The 15,123-nt window shown below is 44.5% G+C and overlaps 1 protein-coding gene across 5 annotated transcripts in view; it reads left to right on the forward strand.

Annotated features, from left to right (window-relative positions):
• The first annotated feature begins 1,456 nt into the window (after positions 1–1,456).
• The window catches only part of YEATS2 (YEATS domain containing 2), a 49,707-nt gene continuing 36,040 nt past the window's right edge, over positions 1,457–15,123 (forward strand). For 4 of the 5 annotated variants that reach the window (XR_004549677.1, XM_034063699.1, XM_034063702.1 and 1 more), the window contains exons 1-8: positions 1,457–1,472; positions 2,490–2,599; positions 5,634–5,731; positions 5,847–5,939; positions 8,548–8,790; positions 10,973–11,088; positions 12,111–12,272; positions 13,906–14,017. Coding sequence is in view for 4 of the 5 variants with exons in the window: in XM_034063699.1 (XP_033919590.1) it covers positions 2,500–2,599; positions 5,634–5,731; positions 5,847–5,939; positions 8,548–8,790; positions 10,973–11,088; positions 12,111–12,272; positions 13,906–14,017 (924 nt within the window). In the remaining variant the exon portion in view is untranslated. Of the gene's footprint in view, positions 1,473–2,489; positions 2,600–3,784; positions 3,805–5,633; positions 5,732–5,846; positions 5,940–8,547; positions 8,791–10,972; positions 11,089–12,110; positions 12,273–13,905; positions 14,018–15,123 lie in introns of those variants that run through there. The other variant, XM_031053127.2, reaches the window with a different exon arrangement.

The following is a 15,123-nucleotide window of genomic DNA, read 5'->3' on the forward strand; positions in this document are numbered from 1 at the left end:
TGAGATCTGTGGTGTTTTTCAAATACCTTCTATCATGAAATAAAATTTGGCAAGCCAAGTGTCTGCTGCAGTTCTACAGTGTGGCCAGGCTCATTTACAGCAACCAAGCAGCTCTTGCTGCAGTGCCCCAAGTATGTTATGACCAAGTTCAGTGCTTACAGAAGTTCATTTTCCTGAAAGAAGTAATATTGCCTAAAAGGGAATCCACAGACTGCAAAGCAATGGAAATAGTTTTGAGGGCTGGAAGCCCACCTTAAGGTATTTTAAGTTTTAAACATAGTCAACTGGCAGTATATTTTAACAATGAACAGCCTCTTTGCATTAAACAGGAAAAGGGAAGAAAAATTGAACTATATTGTATACGTACTTTTTCTGATGAGCATGATACAAATATGAATACAGGAAGAGCCTCCATCAATTTTCCATAGTTCATGTTTGTTGCCTGGTAAGAAGTCAGAAACCTGTTGTAGTTGTCCTGAAATTGGAACAAAAAGAAGACTTTAAGATCTAAGCCTTGAACATTCAGCATACACTTGCTAATTAGTGGCTTCATAGTAAGTTTGCAAATACATGTAAGAGCAGGACTTTAATTTATACTGGTTGGCAGCTCACTGTATGAACCGTGGGACTACTTGCCATTAGCCACACCTCAGAGAGGTATTACAGCCTGGCCAAAACCAAACACAAACTGCAGGATACAGATGCCAATATGGACAATTACAGCTCCGATTTGAGACTCTATGAAATAGAGTGAGTAAGAAGCTGCTATAAGATTTTTCTAGAGGCCTATCTTCAGTGGGATCAGTGCAAAACCTCCTTTGCATGGATTTGGTGTGCGCAAGGCAAGGGCAGGCTGGAGCCACCATCCCAGCCGAGGTGACACTTGCAGGCTGTTGGTACCAGCACCTGAATAATTTCTTAGGGGTATTTTGTGGTTTTTTATGGATAATCACCATCCTTCCGCTGAACTAAAATGTCCTCCTTAACTTTTATTACTTACTCAAACAAAATTGTTTCACCCGGCGAGTCAGTATTAGACCGATACATCAACGTATCTAAACGGAAACACCACAGGGCCGCAGACCTCGGGCTGAAGGCAAACTGCTGCCCACAAACCCTTCGCTACCTCAGCGGCACGGCTGCGGCGCGGAGCACCGCGAACGGCCTCCACCGAGGCCCCTCCCCGCTCCTCTCACCCGCACTCCCCTCAGGCGACCGCCGGCAGCTTCGCCGTCCCCACCCCGCACCCCGGGGCGGTCTGCGGGCCCGCCCCGCCCCTCCGCCGCTGTCCGCCTGCGCGGGCCCCGCCCCAGCCGTGACGGGCAGCCCGGCGCACGGCCCTGGCTCATGGCGGCGGCGGCGCTGGCGGCGGGACGCGGCGGTGGGGGCTGGCGCTGAGCGGCTGCAGGGCAGCGGGGCGGCAGCGGCCGGTGCAGGCGGCGGCGGCGGCGGGGCCGGGCGGCTGCGCGCGGGTGAGGAGCGGCGGCGGTGGGAGGGGGAGAGAGGGAGGAGCGCGCGGCCGCGGCGGCTTTGTGTGCGCGGGCGGGGGGAGGGGAGCGGCACGTGGGCCTGGCCGCGCGGGCTCTGCCCCGCCCACAGCGACCCCCGGTACCGGACACCCCTAGGGCCGTGGCCTCCGCCTCACCCCGCGCTGCGGGGCCGAGACTCCCGCCTCAGGGGGGCTGCGGGACGCGCTGCCCATTCCCGCACAGCTCCGCGGTTGAACCTGCCTGTCCCGTTGGTGAAGGGGTAGTGCTCGGGCGCCTTCGCCCGCCCGGCTTGGAAGCTCGCGTCTGCCTGCGCTGGTGGGCTCCCTGCTGAGGTAAACCCGGTGCTGAGGTAAACCCGGCTCAGCGGTGCTGGGTGCTGAGGTAAACCCGGTGCTGAGGTAAACCCGGCTCAGCGGTGCTGGGTGCTGAGGTAAACCCGGTGCTGAGGTAAACCCGGCTCAGCGGTGCTGGGTGCTGAGGTAAACCCGGCTCAGCGGTGCTGGGTGCTGAGGTAAACCCGGTGCTGAGGTAAACCCGGCTCAGTGGTGCTGGGTGCTGAGGTAAACCCGGCTCAGCGGTGCTGGGTGCTGAGGTAAACCCGGTGCTGAGGTAAACCCGGCTCAGTGGTGCTGGGTGCTGAGGTAAACCCGGCTCAGTGGTGCTGGGTGCTGAGGTAAACCCGGTGCTGAGGTAAACCCGGCTCAGCGGTGCTGACGTAACCCCGGCTCTCTCCAGTTCACCCATAGGGTCCCAGTGCAGGGCACGCTGGCAGTGGGGCTCAGGGGGCCCTTTCCTGCAGCAGGCAGCAGTTTGCCATTGCAACACACAGGCTGCAATGAGCTCCTATTGTTTGTGAGGGAGTTGAAGCTCCTGGACCAGTACTGAGATATGGGGTTAACCTGTAGTGCCAGGGGAAGGAGGTGTCTCCTGTGGTGAGAGGTTGAAGCTTGCCCAGAAGGTCACTGTGAGTGAAGTTAATGCTTTTATTTTTCCTCTCAGTGAAGAGAACATGTCTGGGATGAAGAGAGTGATCGTGGAGAAGGACCCCGACTATGAGGACATCACCATCACGCATCCCAGCAAGCGCCATAAGGCAGCTGAACAGTCAGGTAGGAGCTCTGAGCTGAAGGGGTCTTCCCGGTGGGATTAGGAATGCTGTGGATGGTGCATACTGTTGAGGGCAGGTCAGAGAAGGACTAGGGTGGGAGCTAAGGGGTCAAATGGCAGACGCTGAGCAAGGAAGCTGGTAGTGCCTCTATATGGCCAAAGGAAGATGTGATTGTTATACATGGAGCCATTCCTGCCTGCTAGTGGAGCTGTAAGTAAGGCATGAGGAAGCAGGCTTTGGTGCATGATAGCAGCCAGAGCACGAGCTCTCCAGGGCCCCACCTGTACTTTCATTCTTGTTTGCTGAAGTAATTATCAGTGCATTTTCTCAGCAGGTATCCACTCTGAGGTGTGCTCCATCTTGTGCATTTGTTTTGTATGTTTTGCAATTGAAATCTGCTTCCAGAAAGATTGGCAGTTTACATTTTGGGGGATATGGGTTGCAGTACAGCATGGCTGAAGGGGCGTCCACGAGCCTGCAGTAGATAGCCTGTCCCCTAAGGATGGCAAGTGTTTGCAGAAATAGGCAGATAAAATGAAATGGAGCAGTGTAGAAGGGGATAAGTTAGGGAGAAGAAAAGGATTTTAAAAGTTGCAAGGGAGGAGGAGGAAGAGCAGCAGCTACCTGACTGAAAGGAAGGTGGATAAAGAAGTGTAGTGGAGAGAGTAGTTGGATGAGTAGGTTTGCATCTGACATGCTCTGATATGCTTGCTTTGGGAACTAGCCTGTTGGCAGGGTGCCTGGGACAGGTTGCAGTCAACTCTCGACAAATGAGAGTAGAGCTTCTTGCCCTTGGGACAGGGAGTAGGGTAATGATTTTTGGCATAGCATAGCTATGTAAGAGGATCGTGATGGGAAGAGCTGACAAACAGGGAGGTGAGAAAACTGAAACTGGCTGTGGGATCTGAAGATGATCCAGGAACAGAGCAGGATGCCAGAGCTGCTGATTGGAGAGGGACAGATGATGGCTTCATAGATGATGCTTTGGAGGGTGGTGTACAGCTGGACAAGTCTGAGGAGGCTGAACTCTGGGTTGAATGTGTTGCTGGGCAGATCCTGTCTTCTGGATTGTGTAGGGACCCTGACAATGGAGCTCTGCTGGAGCTGGCTTTGGCAGAAGAGCGTCACCACTCCCAGCTGCCTGCCCTGCCTGGCTGCCAGAAGTCACCACCATCCCTGGTGGAGTGTCCCAGGGACTGCGGACAGGTTTTTAATCCACTTTTTGTGAAGCAACTTTTCAGAAGGTCTTAATAATTAGCAGGCAAAGTCTCGTGCCTTGGAAAACTGTCAAAAACAGAGCAAGCTTTCTGTTCAGGTGATTTCTCTGAATTGGCTTCTATTCTTCCTCTTACGGATGGTCTCCAATACAGGAATTCCTTAAGTATACAAATTTCACTAACGTGATCTTAATTAGGGTACGTGGTTGATGCTAAGCTGGGAAAAATATGAAAATAAAGTGTTCTTAAAAGCCTCAGTAATATAACCACAAACACTAAAGTGCTGTAATTGTCATAATACTGGTGTTGCATGGCATCAGTCTTGGGAAGAGATGTAGTTGGCCTTGTCTGAACTGTACATCTCATACCTTAATCCGTTTAGGGTTATTTGGAATATAGTCTTACATGTGAATTTCCTAGGCAAGGTGTTCATTACTGGAGGAAAATTATATCCCTCCTTGTTTTTAATTTTGCATTACTAGTACAAATTCAAACACAGTTCTGTTTTAATGTAGGCTTAGAGCTACTTCTGGCCCTAGAATATCTATATACAGGTATCTGGAAATAAGTAAAAATATTTAGGAGACCTCTCTTGCATATAGATGCATCAGTTGCTTTACCATTGTTGCAGGTACCTGATTAGACAGTAAAATCATGTATGCTAGCTGGAACATACCAGCAAAGTTTTGACTTGCTTTTGATTTCTTTATTATTTCTCTTGGGATATTAAAAACCTCTTCAAACACATATGTACCCTTTAGTAAAACAAATGCTTATTCTGAAGTTCAAAACAGAGTCTAGGTGCTGTTGCCTTCTGTTCCACGTAGAAACGACGTGACATTTTTTCAGAGGAAGCCAGGCTGTTTCTGTGATCTGCTTTGCATTGAGGTGACTCTACTTTGGCCACAGGCTGGAGAACCTTTTCCAGGCTTTCTTTTAGAAGTGCAGTTACTGCTTTTTGAAGTTCTTGCTTAGAACTTTATAAAAACAGATGTTTGAACCTGCTTGATATAATGGAGGTGACTTAAAGGAAGGGCAATATTAAAGTCTGCTGTAGGTGTAGACCAAAAAAAATTGTTCTTATGTTTATACACATTGTAGAAAAACACAAGAAGATGCCAATTTCCTTAGCAGCTGGTTTGCCATAAGGTATTCACACAGTTTGCAATACTAAACTACATGCTTTCCACCAAAGTCAATAATCTCCTGCTGAAAGTCTAACAATTTTTGACTGCTGTGCTGGATTTTGTAAGAGGTACACCAGCTTTCGATAATGTAGTTTCCGTTGTGGGTAATAAAAGGCTTGTAGGTACTCCAGAGAAGGCTGCACCACATTGAATATATAAAGTATTAGTTGGCCCTATTATTGCTGCAATATGTGGTATTGATTTCCTGGATGTGAATCAGGCAAGAGAGAGCAGAAGAATGTACATGGTGTTCCAGCGTACTCCTGCGCAACCACAGTGGTAACTGCATTTTGCCATAGCACACTTGAGTTTTCCTTTTACTTTTTACAGCTTTACTGAGACAGAAGTAAACAGACTGGTCTTGTTCTTCCCATCTTCTGTTATTTATCATCTCAGCTCTAAAAAGAAAAAAATAACTTTCCACATAAGCCAGCTTTTAAAGATACACGTGTTTTTTGTTAAGACAAATAACTTCTGCAGAAAAATGATCCTTCCTTTTTTTTGTGTGTGTTATTATCACTTCACTCCTCATTCCAAAACAATTTTTGATCTTTATGTTTTCAAATATAGCCTCACAAATAGGAATTCAAATACTTCCTTTTTCTTTGTTTCCATGTGTGGCCTTGTACAGCTAGAGATGTTGCTGTGCAGAAGATTGAGACAATTATAAAAGAACAGTTTGCTGTTGAAATGAAGAGTAAAGAACACGAAATTGAAGTTATAGATCAGGTATAAAAGTTTTATTCTTAAAAATCCATATGATCCTTGTGTAACAGGGTTTGTGTGGGGAAGATTGCTTCATTGGTTATCTGTTACCATTTGTTGTTACCTCTTCTTTTTGTAGCGCCTGATTGAAGCAAGAAGGATGATGGATAAGCTGCGTGCCTGTATTGTGGCTAACTATTACGCATCAGCTGGTCTCCTTAAAGCTGGAGAGGTAAAAATTACTTTGGAAATAATAAGACTTTAGGGGGTGTTTGCAAAGGAGTAGTTGTAGTTCACTGGCTATTCAGCTGATGTGTGATTTTTGAGATGTTGATTTCTGAAGTGGTGGGAATACAAACTGCAAATGGGGTGGCAGTGGGAAAGAAGACCTGTGCATTACTAGCTGGGCCTTGCGTACTTGGCAAGGAGCAGTTGAGAAGTCCTTGAACAGCCCTTGGTTCTGGTTTCTGAAATACCCTGCTTTAAAAAGAAAACCAACCAAACCCTATTTGTTAAACCCCAGTTCTGAGCGCTCTGCCCCTAATGGGCTGGTGGTTACAGGGTTTTCATAACTCATGCAGGCTCCCCATTGACATGTAGTTCACTGCCAGGGTCAGTATTCAGTTATCTTCTCAAGTTAGGGGTTGATCTTATTTCCAGTAAAGACCTGAGCTGATTTTTGGAAGCTGGGTGCTGCAAACCCGAATTTTACTCTGTTCCCATGGGAACTTCTCTTCCAAGCAGTGGCTTACACTACGACTCCTGGTTTTCCTGTTGTGATTTCCAGAAGACTTGGAATGGCGCAGGACCAAAAAGGTCCAGCTTGTTTTACTCTCATCAAACTTGAGTCGAGCGACTGAAGTTGAAAATGTTATGGTAGTACTGGGAGGCTTGGAGATCTTTCTTCCTCCTTAATTTTTGTGTAGGCCACTGAAGAATGTCATCTAGGTTGTGATCTTGGAAAGTGTCTTTTTTTCAATGTCATCATGTGTCAGGAGGAGCTGTGCTGTCCCTGTTCTTTACTTGTTCTGCCATGCAGGCTGTTTGGTTTTATCCTTGCTGATTTTCACACTTGCCAGAAATAACAACTTTTGTAATTTTTTCAAAGTATTCACAAAACTTCCTGGTGCATCCTTCCTTTGTTTAGTTTTCCTGTAGTTTTTATGAGCTTATGGTTAGTGTAGCTGTATCTTTGATTGCATTTTTAATTTTCTCTAATTTGCATGTAGGCTACATCAGTTCTCTTTTGAAATCATTACTGGTTTCAATTTTCTTTGTTGTCTATTTTTAATGTGTGGTTAACAGGGAGTCTTTGTAGTCCAATTCAGAACTTCTGGGAGGACGATTTGCAAATACCTAACCTGTTCTCATAAGCATAAATAGTTCTTCAATGCAGTGCTGCTGGATTTTAAGGCTTATGATTCTGTATGATTACAGTTCATTACATTTTCCCACAAATTAGCGGACAAAGGGCTGGTGGCTTTACTTGACTAGAGGTAAAAAAAAGAAGAAGGTTCTTGGTGCTTTAGGTTTTTTTGTGTGGGTTTTTTGTGTCATATTGTGTGTATGTCCCTGCTGTTGGATATATAGATATAACTTTAAGTGTGTAATTGAGAGTTGGCAGTTGCTTTGCTCAGGTGCCTAATGGACAATCGTAAAGAGAGCTCTCAAATGAACTGTCAAAGTCCAACTGGGACAGTGTTTAACTCCACTCCTGCTACCATCTCTTAGGAGCAGTTCTGCAGCTCCAGTAGTAGTGCTGGTGTCTGTCCCCCATGCCACCCCCTCTATCATGTTGGCAGATTTTTAGAACAGGGAATTTACACAGATTAAAGATAACCCTGGGAAGGAAAAAAAGCAAACAAACAAAAATATCCCAAATCAATTTCTTCATTTGTTTTTCTTTGTGATGTGCCCTGTCCCCATGAATCATTGTGCCAACCTGGCTGACCTGGGTGCTTTGGGCAGGGAAGAAGAAAGCCTCTTTCAGCTGGTACTGCGCACAGGAAAAATGTCAGTGCAACTCCAGTGGGAGTCTGTGGCTTCGGGAGCTGGAGCGAGCCTGTCTTTCAGAACTGTGCTGCTGACAGAGGTGTTTCTGCTGACTTGATTCATCATCAAACCAAGGTGTCTGGGAGGAGAAGTGGACAAAGAACACTTGCTTTGAGTTACCGGTGTTTTCCTTGCTACTTCTGAGGTTAAAGGCAAATGCAGGAGGGGAAAAAAAAAAGATGAGGTGAGGGCTTTGTCACAGTCATGGGAAAAAAAAAATCCCAAAGAAATTTAAACACTTCCACACCCTATCCACCCTTTTGCAGGTTTAGGAGAATCTAAGATTAGCTCTGAGATGTCCATTTTGAGGAAAATTTGCAAGCATGCCTGTGCACATTATTCTTTATCCTCCATTAAGCTTTGGGAACAGACAGGGAGCTAATGTGTAGCTTGCCTCATAGGCATTGACAGGGCTGCCAGTGAGTATCAAAACTGAAGAGCTTGATGCATTTGTGGCCTTTCTGTGTATAGTAAAAGACCTTGGGTATCTACAGAGGAAAGAAGATGTTATTTTCAAAGGGACTTTGAATAGGTATTTGAGTAGGCTGCAGTCCTCCTTTCCAAAGCCAGGTGGGTTTCTGAAATCAAAAGGTGTAAAGAAACAGATTCAATTAGTGGTGATGTTTTTGTAGAACTAATTTAAGCTTTTATCTTCTGCAGCATGTGTTTTTACCCTGGGGCAGCTGATTAAATATTTGCACTTTCTTCATACATTGACTTTTCTTGCACAGTTTTTGTCTGGGCTGCAGGTAAATAGTGACTGGATTTGCCTGACCTCTTTGTTGCAGGGGACCAGGTCATGTGATGCAACAATTCTTAATCACCCTTCAATCAAGAAATTCTTGGAATCACCCTCTAGATCATCATCTCCAGCTAACCAGGGCTCAGACACTCCATCTGCCAACCACTCCGAGAGCGACTCGCTCTCTCAGCACAATGACTTTCTCCTGGACAAAGACAATGGCAACTTGGATGCAGACGAGCGGCTGACAAACAGCCTGGACCAGAGACAGAGCAGAAATACTGGCCGGGTAAAGTAAAACTCAAGTGGTGGTCAAGTTGTTGGAGGTGTGTGCTCTGTCTGGACTCAGTGCTGGCACCAGGAGTTCTTCATGTTTTCACCTACCTTGCTGAAGATCTGTTTCTTACCCTCTCCAACTGCTTGCTCCCAGTGTCTCAGCCTGGCTTTGCTGTAAGGCTAACTGAACTCTATGCAACTTGGTTAACTTAACTCAGTTTTGCCCAACAGAGGGGCTAGCTAGGCAGCAGTGATAGTGTTTGTGTTAGCACAGCTGTCTGCTGCTGTCTTTGTTGGTAGCCTCTGGAGAAGAAGGTGTTTCATAGGTTGAGCAAAGGGGTTTGCTGTGCAGATGGAAGTCAGGTCAGGAAGGGAGAGAAGAGCAAGATATGTCATTCCCAGCAGTGTTGTTAAGAAGTAATGCTTCTGCCTGACTGTGAGTGCCCATGGGGACTGCATTGGTTAGAGTGGTTGAACCACAGGAGTTTGGGGTTTGTCCTCCTCAGCAGCCTGTGGTGAAAACACAGAGACAGCAGTGGATTAGCTCTTGGGAGCATGAGCTAGTATAGCCTGGGTGTGTAGTTTGAGTTGTTTTTGTCTTGGTGGTGCTACTTGCTGTTGTGCTAATTTCACTGTTTGCTTAAACTGAACCACACTCACCCAGGTTAAAAGTACCTTCTTTCATTGTACCCCTATACTTTTTTTCTGGGTTATTTCTGGCTTGGCTCCATTTCCTTTATGGCATGCTGTGCAGCTACAGAAATGCTTTCTTTACCTGTTGGCTGCAGTTAGCTGCACTGAGGAGGCTCTCTCACTGGCTGCAGGTGAAATGTGCCTTTGTAGGTCAGACTAAATTCTTCAGTTTTCTTTCAGTTCCTTTAAGCTGTCAGGCCTGCTAGAGGAGTACAGCCTCCAACCCAAACCAGGGATTGGTATATCTCATTGCCTGTGACTGCATTCTGCAACTGCAGAAAGATCAGTAATTCTACCTCTCTTGAACAGCATGACACCTTTCACAAAAGGAGCTGCAGTTTACTGAAATCCTGCCTGTGGTCTGCAGCAGAAGGCAGATAAACAATATGTAATGTGGACCCACCTGTATCATAAGCCACCAGACCAATATAACTTTGTTTCTGCACTGGGGACTTTGATGGAGCAGTTGTATTGCTTGGGTGTAGCGTGTTGGTACATCTTCAACTAATACAGCCCTTGCCCCAGAGGTGACTAAGAGAGTGAAGAGGAGCAGAAGTCATCTCAGGCTTGTGTGGCTGCTTGCTCCGGTTGGGGGCATCACTGATTTAAAAGAGGAGGTTCAGTGGTTCCTAGAGAATCCACTGCTCCCCACACTGACCCTCATCTGATGAGTGCTCAGTGGATTACACTTCAGGAAGCTGCAGCACCAACTCTGTTGATAATGAAAGGATGGAAGTCCCTTACTCTCTGGACAGTGGCTTTATCCGACAGTCATAGCAAAGCCTCTCATTCCTGTGCATATGACAATGCAGCCTGCATTGGCACTGTGAATGGTCATGTCATCATTTTGTGAGGAGTCTTGGCCACTGCTTGATGGCTGAGTTTCTGTTAAAAATTTGCTGGATTTGTTATGGCCAAGTATTGCAGAGGATGATATAGATGTCAGTGGTATGCTGTGGCTAATTGCTCTCCCTCTTAAGTTGGAGCTGAGCTCTTGCCTCAAGCCCAGCCTTGGTTCTTCACTGTAAAGCAGTGCTGGAGTCCCTCAAAGCAGCAGAGGCTGGAAACGAGAAAGATGCAGATTTTCAGAAGCTACTAAGTGGAGATGTAGCTTTGTTTCTGATTAATGACCACCAATGTGATGCCACTCGAGCTGCCATTCTAGCAGTGGTTGATTTTTTTCAGGTAAGGCAGTGTCAGTGCTTTTGAAACCCAAGCTGAAATGGCTCAGATCCATTGTATGTTGCATGACGTATGCTCAGCTAAGCCATGCATCATACACTTGGCTAGGTAGTATATCATTGTTGTGTGCCTGAGTTGCTTAAATGTGCCTAGATAGCAATTTAAGTATGTTTAGGGATGACTCGTTGTTGAACTCATTTAACTGTGCAGGTTTACTTTTTCTTTTACCGCCCCTTTAGTTTTCTAGTGCCAGACAAAGTGATGTTTAAGAAGAATGCTTGGTTTTTTGTTTGTCTGTTTTTTTCTTCCCCTACCCTCAGGACAGTTCAGGTGTTTCAAGCTCTCAAAAACCAGGACAACGAAATGCTGGACTGTCAAATGATGAAACTTCACGGCTTTATGTGAAGAAAACCATTGTGGTTGGCAACGTTTCCAAGTTAGTATCCAGAGTCTAAGGGATGGTCCTTTATTTCAGGATTGAATGGGAAAGGAGGTTAAAATTAGGAGACAAAATTGCTAGGCTGTCATGTATGAAGTATTTATTGCCCTTGAGTAATCACTGGGCCCAAGGCTGCCCTCTTGGAGTGTGTGCATGAAGTTTTTTGTGGCAGGAACTGATGTTTTAGTAGTTGTTTTCTTTATATATGGATAGATAGTGTGTGTATAAATATATATGGAGGTTTAAAGATCTGTTCCTCTGAAGGTGAGTGTTACAGCCTTTTCTGACCAGTTGGAAATCCCAAGTTTTTCTGTGAAGACTTGAAAAACAAGTTGTCCTGATGGGTAATTCAGTGTGTCAGGGACAATGTGCTTTTTAAACAACAAAAATACCTAACACCAGACCACCAGAATGAGGAGAATTGTGAAAGTCCAGCATAACCTGAAGAATTTAATTCGTATAGGTTTTGTTTATACTACTCAAATCAGTCTTTTCCTCTTACATAGAAAGTAGCAAACATTTCATGATGAAACTTATGTGTTAGAATTGCATCTAGAAAATCTACTGAAGCCTAGCCCCAGAACCAAGTACTGACTGTGGAGTTTCTTAAAAATTGATAGGAAGAGTTCTTACTCTTATGTTTATGATAGCAGAGTTGCTGGTGATATGTTTTGACGCCTTTTTTCCTTCCTACTATCTTAGAATAAGATGGGGAAGGAGATATGGCAGTGGTAGAATGTTAATATTTATTAAGTGTACCTAATTAGGAGCTAAATTTCATATGGCAGTTGTGCACTAAAATAGAGGAAATTTGTTAGAAGCACGCAGAAGATTGTGGAACCTTTGTTTGTTTCCAGATGAATTGTCAAGGAGTAATAAGCAGAACTGTACAGGGGGCATGGTTTACGTTGGAGTTTTACCATCCCCATTTTTTTTGCCTATCTTTCCCCAGATACTTTTCATGGTATTCATCTATTTGGGATTTTTATCTTGTGTTTGTTTTTTAATTTCTTTGTCAGGTACATTCCCCCTGACAAGAGAGAAGAAAACGATCAGTCAACCCATAAATGGATGGTGTATGTCCGAGGCTCTCGGAGAGAACCCAGCATAAATCATTTTGTCAAGAAAGTTTGGTTCTTTCTGCATCCCAGTTACAAGCCAAATGATCTGGTAGAAGTGAGGTAATAAGGAATAATTGCAGTCACTATTCCAGTCTTTGTGCTTGCCAGGCTTACAATGACAGGTTTCTTACTAAGTTAGCAGCTTCTTTTCCTGGTTTAATATTCCATGTCTGTCTTTAACATGTTGCTTGGCTTGATTTACTACAAAAAATAAATTAGATTTTATGTAGCAAATGTATCAAGGTTTTTTTCATTTCCTACTTAGAAAAAGCATTCATTAGTTGCATTTCATGTTATTCATGCCAGTTTGTGCATCTCCTGTATGTGTTACACTGTCTCTTGCGCAGGTTAGCCTTCTGTTGCTAGAAGGGATGTTTTCTACCTCCCATCCATTCCAGTGTGGAAAAGAAAGAGGAGTCTCAGAACACTGTTTTGCCCATAGTTTTCATGATAGATGTGAGGTTGGGCAAGAAGTTGTATCCGTCTCCCAAATATTTCTCCATTGTAGTTACATCAGTGGCATTGGCTTCATGCTTCAAGGAGTTTCCTGTCAGTGTAATGGTGCTGGTGCTGCAGAAACAGCAGCTTCTTTGTCCCCTCCCAAACCTGTATTCAAAGCTGTGACTCTGAGATGAGTGGGCTCAGTTCTCTGTTGACTGCTGCAGGCAAATGTCCTGCCAGTCTTGCTCTTTTGGACAAGACAGTGGAACGTCAGCTGCCTCCTGCAGGAGGGTGGGGAGACTGCCTAGGTACAGGATAGCAGCTTAATTCTGGCAAAATTAAACCAATGAATGGCAGCTTCAGAAAGACTTCTCTGAGATAAGCAATGTAGGTATTGCTCAGTAATGTTTCTGAGCAGGCAACCCTGAGCAGGACAAAAACCAAAATCCCTTTATATTTCTTGTATCACATACTAAATTACACTTGACTGCTGTCTTTTTGTGCCTTTCTTGGTTTCTGGTATCTGATGTCAGTGCTTTTTGTCTTCTGTTTTAATCCTGTCTGGTTAATTGTTTTCTTGTTGCGTAGTCCCAGTCATTGTAGTGAACATAAATGTTCCGGAGTAAAAATAGCCTTTAAACCTCTTATGTTTTGTTCTGTTGCAAAACTACATTTGGGATTTACAATAGCAACAGGCTGAAATACAAACAGAGTAATAGTAAATATTATAAATAAAAACATCTGTTTTTTCCAGCATAGAGAATGAAAGTGATTGAGTTAGCATTTTCTTATTGCCTGTATGTTGTTCACTTAGCCTTATATGAAGCATGTGCCTTCTTGCTACTAGAGAGGGAATAGCAGAAAGTGATGGCAGAATGCTACATTAAAACTCAACTTGCAGCTGTGTCCGGAGAGCTGCTTTGGGGTTTTTTAAGCAAGTATTTTTATTTTTTCTTTTCATTTGGCATTACCCAGACTTCTCTGCTTTAAAGATGCTTATCTTCTGTGTTCCCTCATCCAACAGTGCTTTATCGTTTTTTCCCTGTTCCTTTGTGCAGAATAAAAGTGCGTTTTCAGCTGTCCAAAGCCATAAAATCCTCATTTCTGTAATTGCATTCTCTGTAGTAAATAACAGACCTGAAGATGGCTTTAGTTGTCATCTAGAAGAGCAGTCTTTGGCTTTCTGAAAAGGAGGTAGGTAAAAGCTATGCCACTTCTACATCCAAAATGTGAATCACCATTTTGTTTTTAGAGAACCTCCGTTTCACCTGACCAGGAGAGGCTGGGGAGAATTTCCTGTGAGAGTCCAGATACACTTCAAGGATAACCAGAACAAGAGGATTGATATAATACACAATTTGAAGGTATTTGAACAAAATATTTGAGTGAAAGGCAGTTAAATGAGTTCTCGTGCATAATCTCTAAGAGGCTCTGTTTGTGTATGTGCTTCTGCTTCTCTGTTATGTGTATGTCTTGCTTGTTATTTGCACATGAGTAATAGAGCTGGAGAATCAAAAAAGATCCATGGAAGCCTCTTACCTTGGCTATATTTGAGTCACTGCAGTAAACAAGGAACCTAGCTTTGCAGAAGCTGGAACTGATTCTGCTGAGAGCAGCAAAGCATTTACCTGTTGTTTCCTGACAGTGTGGGATTTTTATTATCCTTTCACTGGCTTTAGCTTGACAGGGTACTGCAGAGCTGTCTCTCTGTTGGTAGAGTGATTGCTGTATCTGTTTTATTCCTTCAACACTTACATGTATTGCCTAGAGATTATCTCTATTGTCGGAGTGGACAGAGAGAGGCTGAGATTTCCTGTTAGTTCTTTGTCCCTTTTGAAGAGAGCCTCCTTTTTCAACTCATTCACCTGTCCTGCAGCACTCAATAGGATTTACACTATGCAGCAGTCCTGGAAAACTAGGCCATTGCTGTTGTTTTCCTTTTAATTAGTAGCCCCTAGTGTTAGTGGAATTAAATCCTGAGCTGGTTTAGTTTCCTGTTTCTCTGAGCAGCCTGATTAGTTGCATTACTTAAACCCTGACTGCATGAATGATTTTCATGCTAATACAGATACCTCATTGCAACCCCAAACACAGACAGTAGAAAAGGTTGGAAATGTTCCCCTGGCACTTGGGGACATTTCATGCAGATTATGAGTAAATTATATTTAGAGAGATATAACTTGGGAAGAAATTGGTAACAGTGTGATGGATGCTGTGCAGCCAAGGAAACCCAGCTTACAGAAGAAAACTGACATAGCCTGTGGCACACAATAACTCAAATTTGCAAATCTTTGCTGTTTGCATACTGATCCCGTGGCTGCTGTGAGGTGATAGGAGTGAGCTGAGCCCTCCTCTGTGGCTGGCAGCCTCTTTGAGGTATGTTATTAGATGCCTCTGGGATTTTCTGCTGATGCTCAGTATGACCGGTTAATTAGTCAAAAATTACAGTGTAAGCATAGCCTTTGTGCTG

The sequence above is a fragment of the Melopsittacus undulatus genome, chromosome 6, assembly GCF_012275295.1.
Source record: "Melopsittacus undulatus isolate bMelUnd1 chromosome 6, bMelUnd1.mat.Z, whole genome shotgun sequence".
NCBI lineage: Eukaryota > Metazoa > Chordata > Aves > Psittaciformes > Psittaculidae > Melopsittacus > Melopsittacus undulatus.